The sequence below is a fragment of the Cygnus atratus genome, chromosome 3 (genome assembly GCF_013377495.2).
Source record: "Cygnus atratus isolate AKBS03 ecotype Queensland, Australia chromosome 3, CAtr_DNAZoo_HiC_assembly, whole genome shotgun sequence".
NCBI lineage: Eukaryota > Metazoa > Chordata > Aves > Anseriformes > Anatidae > Cygnus > Cygnus atratus.
The window spans coordinates 112,854,731-112,872,323 of NC_066364.1; the positions used below are offsets into that span (position 1 = coordinate 112,854,731).

The 17,593-nt window shown below is 39.4% G+C and overlaps 1 protein-coding gene across 2 annotated transcripts in view; it reads right to left on the minus strand.

Annotated features, from left to right (window-relative positions):
- MACROD2 (mono-ADP ribosylhydrolase 2) overlaps window positions 1-17,593 on the minus strand; it is an 861,356-nt gene that overhangs the window by 676,313 nt on the left and 167,450 nt on the right. For both annotated transcript variants that reach the window (XM_035553017.1, XM_035553016.1), the window contains exon 4: window positions 5,372-5,401. In XM_035553017.1, coding sequence (XP_035408910.1) covers window positions 5,372-5,401 — 30 coding nt within the window. The remainder of the gene's footprint in view (window positions 1-5,371; window positions 5,402-17,593) is intronic.

Below are 17,593 nucleotides of genomic sequence, written 5' to 3' on the forward strand. Positions count from 1 at the left end.
CCTAGAGGACTACAGCTGCCCCAAACCAAGCGCCCCTCCTGACCCTCAGCCATCACTCTGGAAAGGTGCAGATGCCCACCCAACCCTGTGTCACACCTGCATGACCCATGCCTGTATCTCGGAGATACGCAGGCACTGAATGCTCATACACAGGCACGTACATTTCCCCAGACACCTGTGCCACTTAGTTCAGCCTCAAGCCCCAAACGAGCCCTAAAAATACTGACAGCCATCTGCCTAGAAACCAGCTTGCTGGGAAAACAACAAATTTGAAAAAAATGTGTCTATATTGCTCCTCCCTTTTCGTTCCATCTCTGTTCAGATGAGGAAGAACATTTCATTAAAACCCTGCCGTAGCTGCTCGCATTTTGAAGTGGTATTCTGAGCCTTGCACAAAGTCCATCTCCTCCTTGGTGTGATTTTGTGCTCAGGCTCAGCAAAAGGACACAGAACAGCTCATTTCCCTCCTGATAAAACCATTTTCCAGAATAAAAGTCAGCCTGTGGTAATTTCTTTCCAGCAAGAAAACACAGATTTTTTGGGCTGCCACTGTTATAATCTAATGGGGAGGAAAAGGCAAAGAGAGGTGGCAAGCAAATCCCACTTACAAAGCAGAGTCCACCTGATCCTGTACAGAGAATCCCAGTTCCATACCAAGTTCACAAACCAAGTTCATACAAGTTCCCCAAGCTGCAACAGTTGCTTAAAATGATGTGCCTACAAACCGTATCTTGGCAGACAAGAGAGGTAGGTCTGGTCTACATTTAAGATACACTAACGTGCTGATGGCTATACAGGAATTAATTTTTTCCATGCCAGCAAAAGTCCTAGAAAAGACATGATTACATGGGCCAACAAACAGAAAGACAAAGAAAAGCAGACAGACCTTTTGGGGCAACCAGCTTAAACTGGGTCCAAACAATGCTTCCAAAAGACTGCAAATATAAGCCGTCTCGTCTCAGTTTTTAAAGACAAAATTACCATTTTAAAGTACAGAGCTGACAAAAATTACATTCATCATAGGACAAATTAAACTGGGATGTTTCCTTCCCCAACTCGAATATAGGCAACAAAATCTTATAAGGAAAAAAAATTCCCTAGCTTGCTGTTTTATGTATACCCTCAATTTAAACTCAAAGAAAGGAAGCCAATCCAGAAATTAGCACGCAACAAGAACTTGATTACAGTCAGCAAATGAAATAAAGGAAAAATGAACCCCAAGGAAAATAACTGAAAATGAGGTAATTGGGAAGGGGGCACAAAACCCCAAACCTCAGACTATCCAAAACAGCAAGGGGGAGGGGAGATTTCATCTCGTGCTCACTTTGCTTTAACACGCTACATGAAATAACATACTTTCATTCCTTGACAAAGCTCCAGACCTGACTGCAAAGAAATAATTGCCATGCAAAAAAAGGGCGTTTTGATTTCTGAACAGCCAAAACTTCAAAATGCATTTTAAAAAAGCGTCCCTGTCTCTCAGCATATCAAATGCTTTTTTCCCTCCCCTTCCTCCCAATACAGGTAATTTTCTTAGTAATTTTCACCTTTGCACAGTTTAACATAATGGGACAAATAATACATGATGCACAAATAAGTCATAATGCTCTGTGCAAGTTAATAGGGCAGTGAAATGCTGAATGTGTGATAAATCTAGTCCTGACAGTGAAATATGCCTCCTAATTAAAAATCAATTATTAAAAACAGTAAAGAAAGAAAAAGAAAAAAGACTTACCCACAAAACTCATAATAAAATCCAGGAAACTTCAGAGTTATGTGAAAAGCAGAAAAAAAAACTTTGACATCTATATTAACTAAAAATTCTTCCACAACTCTATTGTGAGTTTCTTGATTTTATGATTAAACAGTTCTGTGAAAAATTGTTTCTGGTATCTTTTGTACTTTTATCTCTTCATTCCGAATATCCATAAAAATGAAAAGACATCATTCAAATTTGGAATGCAAGAACAAATCATTACTTCAGCTCTGTGAAATCAAAGTATGCTGATGCCCTGATGTGACTCCAAGGTGACACAGGAATGAGGAGCAGCTGCCCCAAACCACCAGCACCTGGACTTACAACAAAGTGCACTGTGTTTACCAACAACATTGTCCACCGAGTTCCTCAAAAGCTCTCCTCCAGAAGCTGTTTTAAATGCATGTATTGAGTAATTTGTAAATTTTAGATCAGGGTTTTCAAGCAATTATTTCCAGCTATTTTGTGTTCAATTCTGGAAAGATTTCAAATACAGAACAGCTCAAAAGCAGCTCAAAATCACAAACAAAATTTGCATGATCTTGAGCAAGCTGAAATTTCTGGTTTTCATTTTCTGTAAAACTAAGATATGTATTCATACCCCCAGCAGTGACAGAGAGATTTAATTAACAGGCATTACTGAAGAGATCTGAATCCCATTAATGGAGAAACTATACTTGTATTATATGTTATCATAAATATTCAGTATCCTCAATCAAAAGAAGATGTTGGTGTTTACATATATAATAAAGTTTTAATAATTCACTAGCTGTATTGCACACAGACTACTGCTACCACTTAATTCTGGAAAAGGTAAAAAAACATATCCAGAACTTTCAAACCAAAACCTTTCAACTGAGAAGGAAAGGATCCCTTCTGCAGATAAATGCACGTTGCCAACATAAGGTTTGTTCTCCACAAGGCTCTAGCAGCGTGGGCCCGGGCTTCACCTGCCTGTAATGGCTGCAGGTCACCATTTTCTGCTCCCCTGGGTGACCCCCAGCGTTAAGGACCATGTTTACCTTTCCCTCATCTGAAGGGGCATAGCCAAAGTCAGGACTACTTTGACAGTGAAATTCTCAGGATTTTTTTCCTGAAGAGACTTGGAAAACCTAAATGAGCCCACTTTACAGTGACAAGAACTGAGGATGAGGTGGCTACCCTACTTCAGGGTGGCTCACAGCCTCTCCAGAGCGCAACAGTAACCAATCCAACTCCAAACCATAAATAATGCAGTCAATTTGGGTATTTTACCTGCATCAGCATCCAACAGGATATAGGGTTATCTTCCACAGGATCTGGGATTGCACTGGGCATGATTTGCAGGTTTCTGGAAGCAGGGTGCTGCAGGGAAACCTCCTCTGTCAGGGGGTTAGGGCTGCCAGCCAGCTGCGGCAGGTTCCCCAACAGACTACATGGACCCACTGTGCACACAAACTCAACCCACCAGAGGAATTTCTGGCACTGCTGTGGAAACTTATTTCAGAAAAGGTGGTTAAAGCCAAAAATGATGCCAGGGCATGAGGAAAGATGTGAGTCTGGGAAGAAAGGAATGGCAGTGCACTGACCTCAACCACCTGTGCTGCTGCCATCACCTCAGCGGGCAGTGCGCCACCCACCCTGAGGGGAGGCCCCGAGGCAGGAAAGGGGGCTGAGGCATTTTCACTGCTTCTTCATCTCTTTTTATTTTTTCTCCCCAATACCAGAGCCAATCATTAGAATTTTGTAAATTGCCAATAAATCAACTTGATCAAAAATTTTAAACCCTTTTTTTGGCTAGCAGCAGGGACTGCTGCTAAAAAAATCCATGAGAGCTGCTTAGTTGCACATATTTTTAAACCTGCAAGTGGACTGAGATAAACCTGTGGCCAAGAAACAGCATGACTGCTGGCTACTGCAACCTGCTTGACTTCCTGAGCCCTCCAGAGTCCACACTGGATGTTACTGTGACGTGTGCACCCACGAAAAAACCCTTCCCAGACCTGGCATGCTTGGCAGCAGAGACCAACATGGCGCCGTATTCAAGTGTCCCACTCATCTGTGGGATGCTGCTTGCTTGCCTATTCCCGTAGTAAAATTATTTCAGATTCACAAGTGATTTATCTTCTTTGAGCAAGCATCCTTCACTTCCCACAGTTAACACATGAAAAACAGGTCAGACTGGTGACAAAATCAGCCTTCCAACTGCGTGGCTGTCCTCCTTGGAGCAGCAGTGGGGAAGGCAGAAAAAAGATCCATAAAACACAGGAAAAGTCTCCTTTGCCACAGAGGGAGAGCCACACTACTGACTGCCACGCTGAAAGGACATCAACTTCTGAAGTACAGTCCAGCTGAATAAATACCACTGAAAGTCAATAACCAAATCCTGTTAGGAGCCGCAGTGCTCTGGGAACTGATTGGAATTTGAACATTTGCATTGATGTATTTTTTTTTCACATTTCCAGCTGGGAGTAAGCACTGGAGAGAAGGTATGCTCCATGGGAACAAGACTCGCTAGCGAAGGATTACCTTTTAAAGGATTATCTTTTAAACAAAGAAAAATTTGGTATACTGCAAGCAACTAACTCAAATCAAAAGAAACAGATTAATCCAACAGGATTATCAGGTAGGGCTTCTCTGTACCTTTAACGTCCAGATACACAGCTGAGAAATATGAACAATTTTATTTAGATGTCTTGGTGCAGTTGTCAAACACCTTTTTATGTGACAATCCCCTGTTCATGGTTCACAAATAAGAGCTGCTTATTCAGTTAAGGTTGTTAAAACAAAAGCTTTTACTTATTATCCTCAGCCTCACAAGCAACAGCAATCTTCATTTTTTTTTATTTTTTTTTTTACAGAGCCCTTTACTTTTACCCTTGCATATGTAAGCTCTGATCATCAAGTCCTTTTAACTCCAGCCAGGAAGAAAGATTAGTAGCTGCCTGCACTGCTCCTACATTGTGAAATTTCCAGAACTGAGCTCTTTTACTTCCCTCTGGGAGACAGGGTAAGTAACAGAAAACTGAAATCAAGCACTGCATGGTTTTGTTCCTGAATTGTAACACTCATGTTAGTTCTTATGGCCATAGTCCTGCAGCATTGCAAAAAGCAAACAGCACTGATCTCCAAAAATAAAATATATTTGGAAACAATGTCCACTATATACACTTGTACCTCTCTCTTTTACTAGTAGATATGTTGGCAGTGTCACGCACAAAAGATTTGTACTGAAATTTACTGCATAATTCTCACAAGCAGAATGGGGTAAGCAAACAAGTAAAAAAAAAGTGCAGAGATAAAACCTTGTTACTTTAGTAAAATGGCATTTTATCTTGTTTTAATTTTGTAACATTTTAAAAAACTATTTAACACACATTCAAAATTCCCTTGAAGTAACTTAAATAAAAATTGTAATAACTTAAACACAATATAACATAACCCAGTTTGGTTAGCTCCAGGTCAGCTGTACTCGAATCCAGAGAAGAAAAATAATCCAGCAGCAGTCACAAACCCTGCTTCTTAATGGTATGAAACATTATTGACTTTGGTGAGGCTTCCCATCTAATAATTTTACTTTTCCATATATATTTCACACTTATTTAAGAATAAATACAGTATTAAGCAAAGACTTACCTCCTCCACCTCCAAGAAGGCTGGAATTAGCTGCAAGAAGAACAAAAGGAGAATTGTTAGCATAGAGCTTCCTAAATACAGATGGTACCAAAACAGAAGATGTTTCACAAAATGTTTTCCATTCCTTTCATTTCAGTAATTTTGCTACTCTCCACTTACCCAAAATCATTAACTGCAAACACAATCTATGTAATTTGTAATCATAATCTTTACCTTTGCAATATCTTTGAACATGTAAGCTAATAAATAAAACAGTATTAAAGCTTAATGTGCTGAATAGCTTATGAAATTACAATCTTGAATATATAATTCTATAAACTACATTTCTTTTTGATTACCAAATGAAGTAAAATAGCCTTTCATTTTAGAGAAACTTTAGTCTCTCTTTAGAGAGACTTTGATGCAACTTTTGATTACCTCTCCTCATTTTCTATGACATGGGACCTTTGAGGACAGCCATGAGAAACCTTGGCCCCATTGAAATCAAAGGGTGCTTTACCACTGTCTGCAATTAAATTGGGATTTCACTCAGTATGCTTAACTGCTTTCTGTGCTACATCCATCCAGCTATCTATCCTAGAAATAGATAAATCGCTTATGGAATGCAGTTTTCAGAGCATGGTGGTCCAAGATGATCCCTCAAATTAAAGTACCAAAATTGGAGCCAAGCCCAACATTTTCTTTTCACAGACTAGGCAAAAACAAAAGAAAAGCCTAGATAAAGCTTTGAGTAAAGTATTTACCCCTTAGATATATGGGAAACCAATCCCTGTCATCATAATATTGAAAACAGTATAAAAGCAACAGTAAATGGGATGGACAAAGGTATTTATCACTTGTTGATGAGTACAGGAGAAGCAAGACAGCAAACTACTGTTCTGCTCCAGGACAAGATGCATAGAATAAATTAGGCATTTCTCAGTATCCAAACTTCCTACTGTCAAGATATTGCTTCTACGATTTCCTTCAGCTTCTCAACTGGAAAGCTTTAAGAAGCAAATTCCCTGATGTTATTTTTTCCATCACTTTCTTGAGACTTTCACAGAAAATTGACAGTTACCTTGCTTTTCCTCCATTTCTTTTTCCAATACTCTACATACATCTTTAATATCTACTTTCAGTTCAACTATTTGCAACCAGCTTTCCCTCACAATGCAGTGAAACTGTCTTAATCAGCAAGCTAAACTTTCCATCAAAGTAGCATGCTCAAGATCAAAGAGGGATCTCTGATTCTAAAAAAGCATCATATACCATTAGCACTATTTTACAGTAACTCAAGACATCACTCTAGATTATTCAATATGCAATGTCCTTTAAAGAAATAAATATGCAATTTTATATGCAGCATAGCAGACAATATCAAATCTGAGTAAACCACAAACTAAATGGACAGTTAGCCATCCTAGGACTAGCTGTTCCTACATCTGTCGAGTGAGTGACTTGTTAAGAACAAAACTTAGAGGGATGTTCTTGTACACCTTTCTGATCAAAGCCTGGTTCTAATACACCACAAGATTAAATAGAAGAACATTGGGTGAATAATCTTTGTTTCTAAAACTAATTGCCCACACAGCTTTTGTAGCCATTTTCAAATAACTGTTTGGAAATACAGGGAGGCTGGAACGACAGGCACAAGCACAAAATGGAAAACTGAAAAAGATCATCTGTGCTTCATGAGCATCACGTTAAGCCAGTCTGTTAAAGTCTTGTGCTGATGAAATGGGAAGGTCTCCCACTCCCTTCTCTTTATATCACTCATCCCTGGCAAGTGACAACCTTCCTGTTTGCTGCATGAATTCTTCCTTCAGATTCAACTCAGTAAACCAGGTGAAAATAATCCACTATTCTTTTTGGTACTGTTTTCCAACACATCACTGAAGTGAAATGGCTTGTGGAAAAACACACAAGAGGAAGAACTGTGTGACAAGAAAAGAGACAATGGTGGCAACAGAGTTTGAAGAGATGGGATCCTCCCTTTTGGCAGTCAAAAATTATTACAATAGCTCCAGATCCTTAAATTTAATGTATCTGCATCCCAAGAATCAACTGTTTTCCTAGGACATCACTGTCACACTTACTTTGCTTTTACATGGCACAAGAATCATTTATACTCTTGGCTACCCTCTATCAAGCGCTAGCAGGGAACACATATTGCCATATATAAATTGACTTTGCAAAATACACAGTAATAGTAATAATAAATCATAGATTCATACAATGGTTTGGTTTGGAAGGGATCTTTAAAGATCACCTAGTCCAACCTTCCTGACATGGGCAGGGACACATTCCACTAGATCAGGTTGCCCAAAGCCCCATCCAGCCTGGCCTTGAACACCTCCAGGGATGGGGCATCCACAGCTTCTCTGAGCAACCTATGCCAGTGCCTCACCACCCTCTGAGTGAAGAATTTCTTCCTTATATCTAAACTAAGTCTATTCTCTTTTAGTCTAAAGCCATTACCCCTTGCCCTATCACTACAAGCCCTTGTAGGAAAGGAGGAGAGAGATTTTTCAGAAGCCCCCTTTAAGTACTAAAAGGCCGTAAAATGAGGTCTCATCAGACCCTTCTCTTCTCTAGGGCTAAACCACCCCAGCTCTCTCAGCCTTTCCTTGTAGGAGAGGTGCTCCAGCCCTCTGACCATTTCTGTAGCCCTCCTCTGGACCTGCTCTGACAGGTCCCTGTCCTTGTGCTGAGGCCCCAGAACTGAACACAGCACTCTGGGTGGGGTCTCACAAAGGCAAAATGGAGAGGGAGAACCACCTCCCTTAACCTGCTGGTCACGCTTCTTTTGATGCAGCCCAGGATATGACTGACTTTCTGGGCTGCATGCATGCACTGCCAGCTCATGTCCAATTTTTCATCCACCAGGACCCCCAAGTCTTTCAATCCGTGTATCCCCGAATCTGTACTGATGATGTCTAGGATTGTCCTGACCCATGTGCAACACCTTACACTTGGCCTTGTTGATCTTCATGAGGTTTGTGTGGCCCCACTTCTCAAGTTTTCTCCAGGTCCCTCTGGATGGCATCCCCTCCTTGTGTCTTATCAACTGTACCACTCAGCTCAGTGTCATCTGCAAATATTGCAGACATACTGCAAAGACTGCCACTGAACTTCAATCTCTATATATTCCCCTGCTCTTGCCCTCACTGAAATTCAGTATTAAGGACAGACACAAATTAGAAACAGTCACATATTTTACAGGAGCTTCCAAAGTACTCCTGCACCAGGTAACATCACCTGCAGTAAAATGAGCATATCTGAGATAAAAATCAGCATAGCATTCTGTTTCTCAGCATATGAAGTATCTACTGCCATGAGTCTGCTACACAACATTTCTTTTTGGCATTGTAGAATGCACCTACAATTACCGTTCTCGTTCTTGAATGAGTCAAATTCTAGGATTTCAGTGATTACCTCTGAGAGACATAGCTAAGATCTGCTCTACCTCACTGTTCCAAAAGTTTCCACTGCTAAAAAAATATTCTTCTGATATCCAGCCAATATCCCCATTGCAAAATCTCATTTGCTGGCTTCTCAGAAAATTATGTTTCTCTCATGAAGTTTTCCTGACAATGCTCACCTTTCCAATACCTTCTAAAACTTGTTAATAACATATAAGTCAGCATCACACACTTCTCTATAGAAACAGCAAAAACATTTCAAACAGATTTTTGGCTCCAATGGATCTATTGCAGCTATTGGAATTGTGGCAGTAATTCTACAGGCTTTTTTTTTTTTTTTAACTTTTACTTTAGTTTATTTCTTATTAAAGCATTACACTTACATACTAGAAGGAAAATAAAACCCTTTTGCTATGATGCCAGGAAGGACCATGGCCAAACTATGATTACAGTATCCTTTCCAGAGAGATAACGTGTCACTCAAAACCCAGGAACTTGTATTTTCAGATGTTTCAGACTGTACCCATAAGGTTCAATAAAACATACCACTCAGGTTTTGGGAAAGCTCTACCGTTAAAGAAGTACTTAGTTGCTTACCTCTGTAAGAACACCTCATCTGCAGCCAGAGCTAGGGATTTTCACCTCTATTCAGAGAGCAAGTCAGCACAGCCCCATGGCTGTAATCACATCATATTATATTGGAGCAAGTATAACCTCTCTTCTCAGGCCCCCAGTGTTAATCTACAGCTGCATTTCATCCACAGTGCTCCCAAATGATCAAGTCTTGCAAAACACCTTGAAAGGGGTCCTGCTTTCAGCTTTCGGCAGGTATGAGCAACAAGCTATGGAAGCAGTCAACCTCCAAAGCTGATGCAGTCCAAACTGCCTCCCAGGTTGCACCATTGCACTGTGCAAAGGCACAACTCCCACATCTAACTCAGGGCATGTCCAGCCCTAAGTAGCACATATGACAATATTTTTCTTTGACTAGTTAACCCATCCTGACTAATCTTTTGTCCTTATTTCTGTATTCTACAACTGAGTAAGATTCTGGAAACACAGGAGATTTGGCAAGGTGGGGGGAGAACTGAATTGTTACCAAGTTACCAAGACAAAGAACAGTAAAAGAAAACAAATAAGCATAAGAGGGTCGCCAAAAAAATGTGAGGTCAAGATTACTTGCACCTCATTTCATTCCCCATGTCACCCTTTGAAGATGACTTGCCCAACCTGATATTGCCTCTTTACAAGCTATAACAGATTCCTGGGCATTAACTCAGAAAATCCAGTCACAATACAGACCTTGAAATATGATTTTAATATGTACTCTTTTATACTTAGAGGAGTGATGACAGAGTGGTCAGGCAGCCAGCAGAGTACACAGCTCCTTGTCAGGCTCCAGTATAACACATGTTGATAAAGCCCCACTGAAAACACCTCACTTAGCAATGGCCTGCAAGAGGCAGCATAGGTGAGAGCTCATCTAACTTTACATGTTTCCATTTGCAACAGCTAACACAGACTTCAATTAAAAAAAACCAGACACATTTAGGGAGCAATTCCCCAGGGGTATATTGAATAGCAGCTTCAGGATGAGACAAATCACAGCACAGGAGATGTTACGCATCTCCACCACTTTAAAAGGAGTCTTAGACTCTACATTTTGAGACAGATCTCACCCCTGTCTGCCTCAGTACATCGAACAAAAGTACATCCAGGAGTAGTAATGTGCCTTTCAGCCTTTTAGGTCTAGATTTCTTATTATTAGATACATTAGAAGCATTACCAGTAAGGAGTGTTGCTGCAAAGTTCAGGCTCATCTCTAAGAAAAAAGCCATTTCAAAAAAATCCACATAAGAGAAAACACTGTCTCTATTCATTGAGTACAGCAATTTAGCCCTTAATGAGATGTTTATGACCCCAGATGCAACCAGAACTTCGGTATTTCTAATGACTCAGCACCTCAATGGTTTAGGCTTTTATTCTTTATAACATACAGGAACAGCACCGGGACAGGACTACTTAACTACATGAGCACTTGCCTGTTCTACCCAGAAAACTCAACTTTTGCTCTAAGAAACAAAATTGTTTTCAAAACACTTCTGCAGGGATGGAGTGGAAGAAAAAAAAAAAAAAAAAAAAACGAAAGACCTGGGAGAAAAGAATTTAAAGTAAGCTTAGTTTCTCATTGTGGAATACCCATACTGAAATCTCAGGTTACTAAAACGTACAAATTTGAAAAATGACTATTCCAGCATATTTGACAAATAAGAACTGGACATGAATGTTTTAAATCTTAGCCTTCTTAATGACTGAAGTCATATAGCTTTCCAACACTTCTTCAAATGAATAAGCAGACCAGAAACTCTGGCACAAGTCTTAACATTTTGCTCAATGTTCTCTTTACAACACTGTCCTTGCCAGGAAGAAGGATTATTTGAAATTTGTGGAAAGCAAATGAATGCTGAAGAAGTTCACCTCCAATGAAACTGAAAATCTTTCTGTGCTGTAAGCCAAAATGTATAAAAAGTGAAAAAGGACCTATGTATGGGTTGCTTAAACCGACATTTGCAGTCACAGAAATGTTTTTTTCCTGCTGTCAATTCTATTGAATTTAGAAAACAGAAATGATGCGAATACCATTTTTTGTGATGTCTCTGGAGATAACATGCTTTTAGCTTTGTTAACAACATAGCTGACTAACTCTGGTTACTTTTTGTTGGCATATACTCATCTGACAACATTTTTAAAACGTAAATTCTTCTGGGAGCATGTCATTGTCAAGTATTAATGGCACTAGTAACTTAAATTGACATCTATGTCATGCAGCCATGCATCTGTCAGTGTAATAAAAATATACTTTTAAAAGATTACTTGATATTGTCTGACTTTGGCAGCAGATGTTTGAGCTTATTTTGATGTAAAAAAGATTAAATATTTTTGTCAATACTTTCTAATTGTGAAATTTATTCAAGAAGACATCTTTATAACTGGCAGTGTTGTAAGATGCAAGGCATTCTATTGCCTCAGACACCATTTTTATTCATCAATAAAACATCATAACAGGCAGCTGGTGAGCAGAGTACAAGTAATTTATGGAACAGGAAGCTACATTTCTTCTACATGTTTTCTGAATAAAAATCCCTTACCTGCCACTGCATTTTGTTTGATCTTTTCTCAAGAAAGCAGAGAGAACAAAGAAAAGTGAGCTAACAACTGCACCCTGTACATTCAACCATTTTTACACAAGATGTGTTTTGACACCTTAAAGTAAAAAGCTTTAGGCTTAAAGATCACAAAGTATTTACTATATATACTTATATATAGTAAATAAAATGCAGTCGAATACAACATAGGAAAGTATAACTGCCACTATAATTAATTTGAAATACTTCCTTGCATGCGAAGCCACCGCGTGCAAGGAAGGAGAGGTAAAATACCATTATAATAACAGACACAGCCAGATTTGTGAAGTTATCTAAGTGCCTAATGATGCAAAGTAGAGAGCACTAGAAATTAGAAAAGCCACCCAGCCTATGAAATATGATAGACTTAAAGTATTTAGGCACATCAGTAAGTACCACTATTAGCACCTTCCAGACACCTACATGCCTTTTGTAAACACAACCTTCAGATACTTATTGAATATGGAGGGTGTGACTATATCCTGCACACAGCTGTACACCACAAACAGCTCCGTGATACAGGTAGCAGTAATTTACTGTTTTCTACCATGCAGAAAATTTCCACAGAGTCACTCCTCTCTATACCTGCAAAGGGCTTTCACCCCTCTGGACTAACACCAAACAGCCAAGGTGGGACTGAATCCTCCGGCTCATGAGCAAACTGGATGCTGATAGAGATGGCCACACCAGGACGGCAGGGACAGCTCACCAGTCCCCATGGTGAGCTGGCTGCTCTGCACACCTTGGCCCCTGCATCTTGGAGCTGCAGGCAGGAAGAGAGCAATCCCTGCACCAGCCGAAGACTGAGCCACTCTGCTCCTGGAGGCTAAGCCACTTCTGAGTTTAGCCTAGTACTATGGGGTTTGATTGTTTTTTAAATCGATGATTGAGAGCACATCGTATTCTTGATACATACACAAGGACTTAATCTTCCATGTAGTAAGAAATCTGCTCTTCTGCTCATGCAAAAACCTCTGTAAATAAAATTAAAGGTCTCTCCATTTCAGTTTATTGTTGGTTAAAGTACCAACTTCAAGCTCTCTTTCTAAGAAGACAAGGTGCCCAGAAGCACGACCTAGTGAGTCTGAATTCATTTTCATGTTTCCATCATCTGTGGTAGCAAAACGAGAGACAATAGAAAGGGACTGAATTTTCCATGCCTTATTTTTTTCCCCAGATACTCAACGCAAATGCTGCAAATTTGTCTGGCTTTAAAGATTAATAAAATCTAATGGGAGACTTTGTCCAATTTAAAAGTAAGAGTCTTGTATTTGGACCTAATAAAATGGTTTTGTGGTTTACCCCAATCATACAGTCTATGCTACTCTATTTCCCTCTCTCACAAATTCTCTATGGAGAATGAATTGTTTCAACCAAGTTTTGCCATCTTTACAAATAAAGTAGTCATTATCTCCATTTCAAGCTTTTAAAGGGCATTTCATAGGTAGATTAAGCAAAAAAATAATAATATACTAGTAAGTGCTCTGGAGTTGAGTCTGTCAAGGTAATTGCCTTCACAACATTCTGAATTCAATACGGAAACAATAACTGTCATAACTTTTCAGTATTTTTCTTCTTCTAATACATTACCAACTCAATATATAATGTGCATTTATGCAAGAAAGCTATTTTTAAAAGTTATATATTACACCCATTAACCTTAATCAGTCATATGCAAAACATCTCTGAAATGTGATACCAATATATACCAAATATATTTATATATATATAAATATATATACATATATAAATATACCCACAAAACCCAATGTAAGCATTGAACACAGGCAAGGCAGTAGTAATTTGGTGCATCAGCATAACGTGAAAATAGTATAGACACAAGCACACAGCTATCACTCTGGCATTTAAAATCTCAACTACATTGGAGGCATACTTCGGAATAGAAGAAACAAAACATGTCAGGTTTTTACCTTACAGTGAAATACACTAATTGCCTTAATGTAGGGCGAGAGAAAATTAACAGAGACTGAAATTGTCCAGCACATACTGAGGAAAAAAAAACATGAGAGAAAGCACTTGGCCAAGAGTACATCCTAAGCATTTCCATATAAACTTCCGTACAGAATGGAGCCTAGGCTCCAACTTAAAAAGGAGCCTAAATTTTACAATAGCCTGAGGATTTTAGTCACCATAATTGCTTCTTGGTAGGCAAGTCAATCAGAGTAAAGAACATAACTTAAAAGAAAAAACAAAGAACAGATGAACTTGTTTGTAAGGGTAGTCATCAGAACATCTCCAGTCCCAAACACAACTCAGCAAAACATTTTCAGATGAAATCTTGCAAAAACAGCACTTCATCACTTCACGCCTTCATACCTGTGAAATTCATGCCCTTCATACCAATCAACTGGTATTATTTTCAGATAGACAGAAACATCTCTCCTAAATCAAATGAAAGTGATGCAAAAGAAAAGGGTTTCCTGCCAACGCCTTGTGGAGGACAGTTAGAAGAACCTGTTTTGTGAGGCTGATCTCATCCCTGGGAGGGAGAAGATGACAGACTTGTTGAATCAGAAGCTGCAATTTGAATAGGAAGGAACCAGAGAAGGCTAAAACTGGCTGGCATGCACAGAGCCGTCCATCATCAGGTTTTGTGTGAACCCCTCTGCTGAAGGCGCGCTTGGTTTTTGCATTCCTCTCATTCTTCATGGCAAACATGAAAAAGGCACAATGCAGAAATAATTTCATTCTAAAACACGGGTTGATAAATTGTCACACACACTACCCGATGGCTAAAAGGAAAGCTGTGAATTAAGATTTCATCCATTTTGTGTGTCAATTTGTGGTTTGTTCAATCACTTAGAATTGCCATCTAGATCAAGGTATTTTAAAATATAGTTGTGATGAAACGTAAAGTAAAAGGAACTTATTTCAGGGCAGAAAATGAGGAAAAAATATTCAAGTCTACTACAGCCAATTCTTCATCTCATAATTTGGACCATTTGTGTGGTTTGTAAATGTAGCATTAAAGGGAATCAAAGTGCTGCAGTATATAATTAATCCATTTATGTAGAGTCATCATCAATATTTAAAAGCCTACACAAAACAGAATATGAGGTAGTCCTAGGTTCTACCTGCACAATTACAAAAGCAGTTTGGGTAGTAATTATTTCTAAATAATTAGTGAAATTTATATATTTCATGCATCTTTCCAGTATCCCAAAGGTATGAGAACATGTTATCTGGAATACAGAAAAAAAAAATTAGAGTGAAGTTCTTTGTGCTTTCTTTGCTTTTGTGTTTTCAAAATTACAACCTGCCCTGAACCTCCCGAAGCCTACCTGTACGCAAGAACACCACCCTGTGAGCTTTTTCTTTCTTTTGTTTTTTTAATGCATTGGTGCTTAGGGTTCACCTAACCACAAGATTTCACTTCAGTTTTCTTCACTGGGAAATACTTGCACAGTATTTGACTTCAAAAAGGAAAATGTCTGATTGCAAAAAGTTTTAATAAAACAGCAATTATACTGTGATAATGAAAAAGAAATCAAGAGGTGATATAAACTAACACATTTCAGCCTTGAAATATTAATATTTAACACCCTGGTTTCCAAACAATAAAAACCCTAACTCATTATAAAATCCGAGTCCATTGCAGAAAAGAAGCTACCCGGGGCCCTGCCCGGACAGCAGCAGAGGAGCGCACGCGTCCTCGGGGAAACCATCAGCACGAGGCAGCCAGCGGTACAGGCGCACCCTGCAGCACTTCTGCTTTAGCCAGAGCACAAAGGCAGGCTAAGCAAGGTCAGCCCTGGCTTCCTCTGGAGGGCCGACCTCAGCCAGGGCACCTCAGAGTAAAATTTGTCAGCAGCCACCCCACTGGCTTTGCTTTGGATATTAACATTCATGAACAACATTGTTATTAAAAAAAAAAAAAAGGACAGAACAAAAGAGAAAATGAAGAAAGAAAAAGCCCACGTCATCCCCTACCAAAACAGCCCTCGCACTTTTTTCCAGCTATGCAGACAAGACTTCACTTGCAAATTTTGCCACAAAGTTAGAGGAAGGCAAGGTGTTATTGCACTGTTTTTGCAAGAGCAGCCTGGAAGGAAGATTTTGACAATGAATTATAAGCTCCTGCAAGCAACTAGCGCAGACATGTACAGTCTGAGAAGCCTGCAAGTCAAGCACTGAAGTAAGGTCTACTTTAAAGCATATCCAGCTGAGCAAATGTAACATGCTCTGCATATGAACATGTTATATAACCTCTCTAATGATCATTTCTTTATATAGCCTGAAATTAGACACGGCTCCCACTGTGGTCAGTGTGAGCCACATTACAGAAGAAATAGAGAATCTGTTTATGTATTTTCCTGTACATTTTGTTTTCCAACACAAGCCTAAACTGTTGCTATAGGGCTAAATGGTGTACATCAGTCATGTATTCCTTTATGAAGAAAAGTGGAACTTAATAATCTGGATATTTCAGTCAGACCAGGAAGAATGCATTACATAAAATAGGGAATATACATCTTTCACTGTCCATAAGAACATCCTCCCAAATCTTTCTGTATACAGTTGTCAAATATGCTATTCTTATTTGAAATGAATGTTTCAAAAAGTTGCAATCTATAGCTAAAAAAATCTTGAGAAGACCATAAAAGATATGAGTAAAGTGTAGCCATCAACTTACTGTACCGGAGATTACAGAAAATGCCCCTTTTAGGATAAAAGTAAGTCAGCTTAGTCAGAGAGAGATTGGTTATCCTCTCCATTTTACTGTTCCTGGAACATACAATCCATGACATGTCTCAAAACGGAAAAACATAATCTAAAGTTTGAAAAATACGGGGGGGGGGGGGGAGGGGGGAACAAAAAAAAACACAATTATTATTTTCACTGTTACCATTTTCACATACCCTGAAAAACTCTGCTCGGGAACTTTATAGAAAAGGCAGATCACAAATAATCAAAATGATGTGAAGGCCTGTAGATATTTTCATAGGCATGACAAAGCCAAGAGCCCAGATGAAATCACTGGAAATGACAGCATTTCAGGTTCCGTGGGACTATTCTTTTTTTTCCTGACAGGTTGTTGGGGTTTTCTAATCTTTCCTAGCTGCAGATACGCACTGTTCAGGATTTATCTCCACAATTGTCAGGTTGGCGCGATACTGCTTAGTAACTTGCCCAGCAAACACTACCTTGCCCCTGATTTGCCTGAGTATCAGCGCTGTACCTGCTCCTTGGGTACCCCGTGGCTGCGTGAGATGTAAAGCAAGGAGTCAGACTGTTTTATTATACTCTCAAGGCAGCTCCTTAAAGCTACGATTATGGGCGCTTCTTAATGATGACGGAGATTAAAGCTATTATCCAAAAAAAATGCAGTAAATAGGCACCTTTGTTATAAGACTGTTTTCAAGCAGCTGCTACCTGGCAGAAGAGGCGTTAGGGCTTTGATGAAAACTTTACCGAGGTTAGACTGGACAAGAATTTTCCCTGAAGCACAAGAGGATGGTGGATTGACTGCACTGTCACACGCTGACGGGGCCACGCAGGAAGAGAAATTGTCAAGCTCCAACACCAAATTGTTAACTTCATCGTACAGGCACCAGAGCATCATCCCTAAAATCTCCCATCCTTCCTTCCAGCTAATTCCACTGCTCAAATTT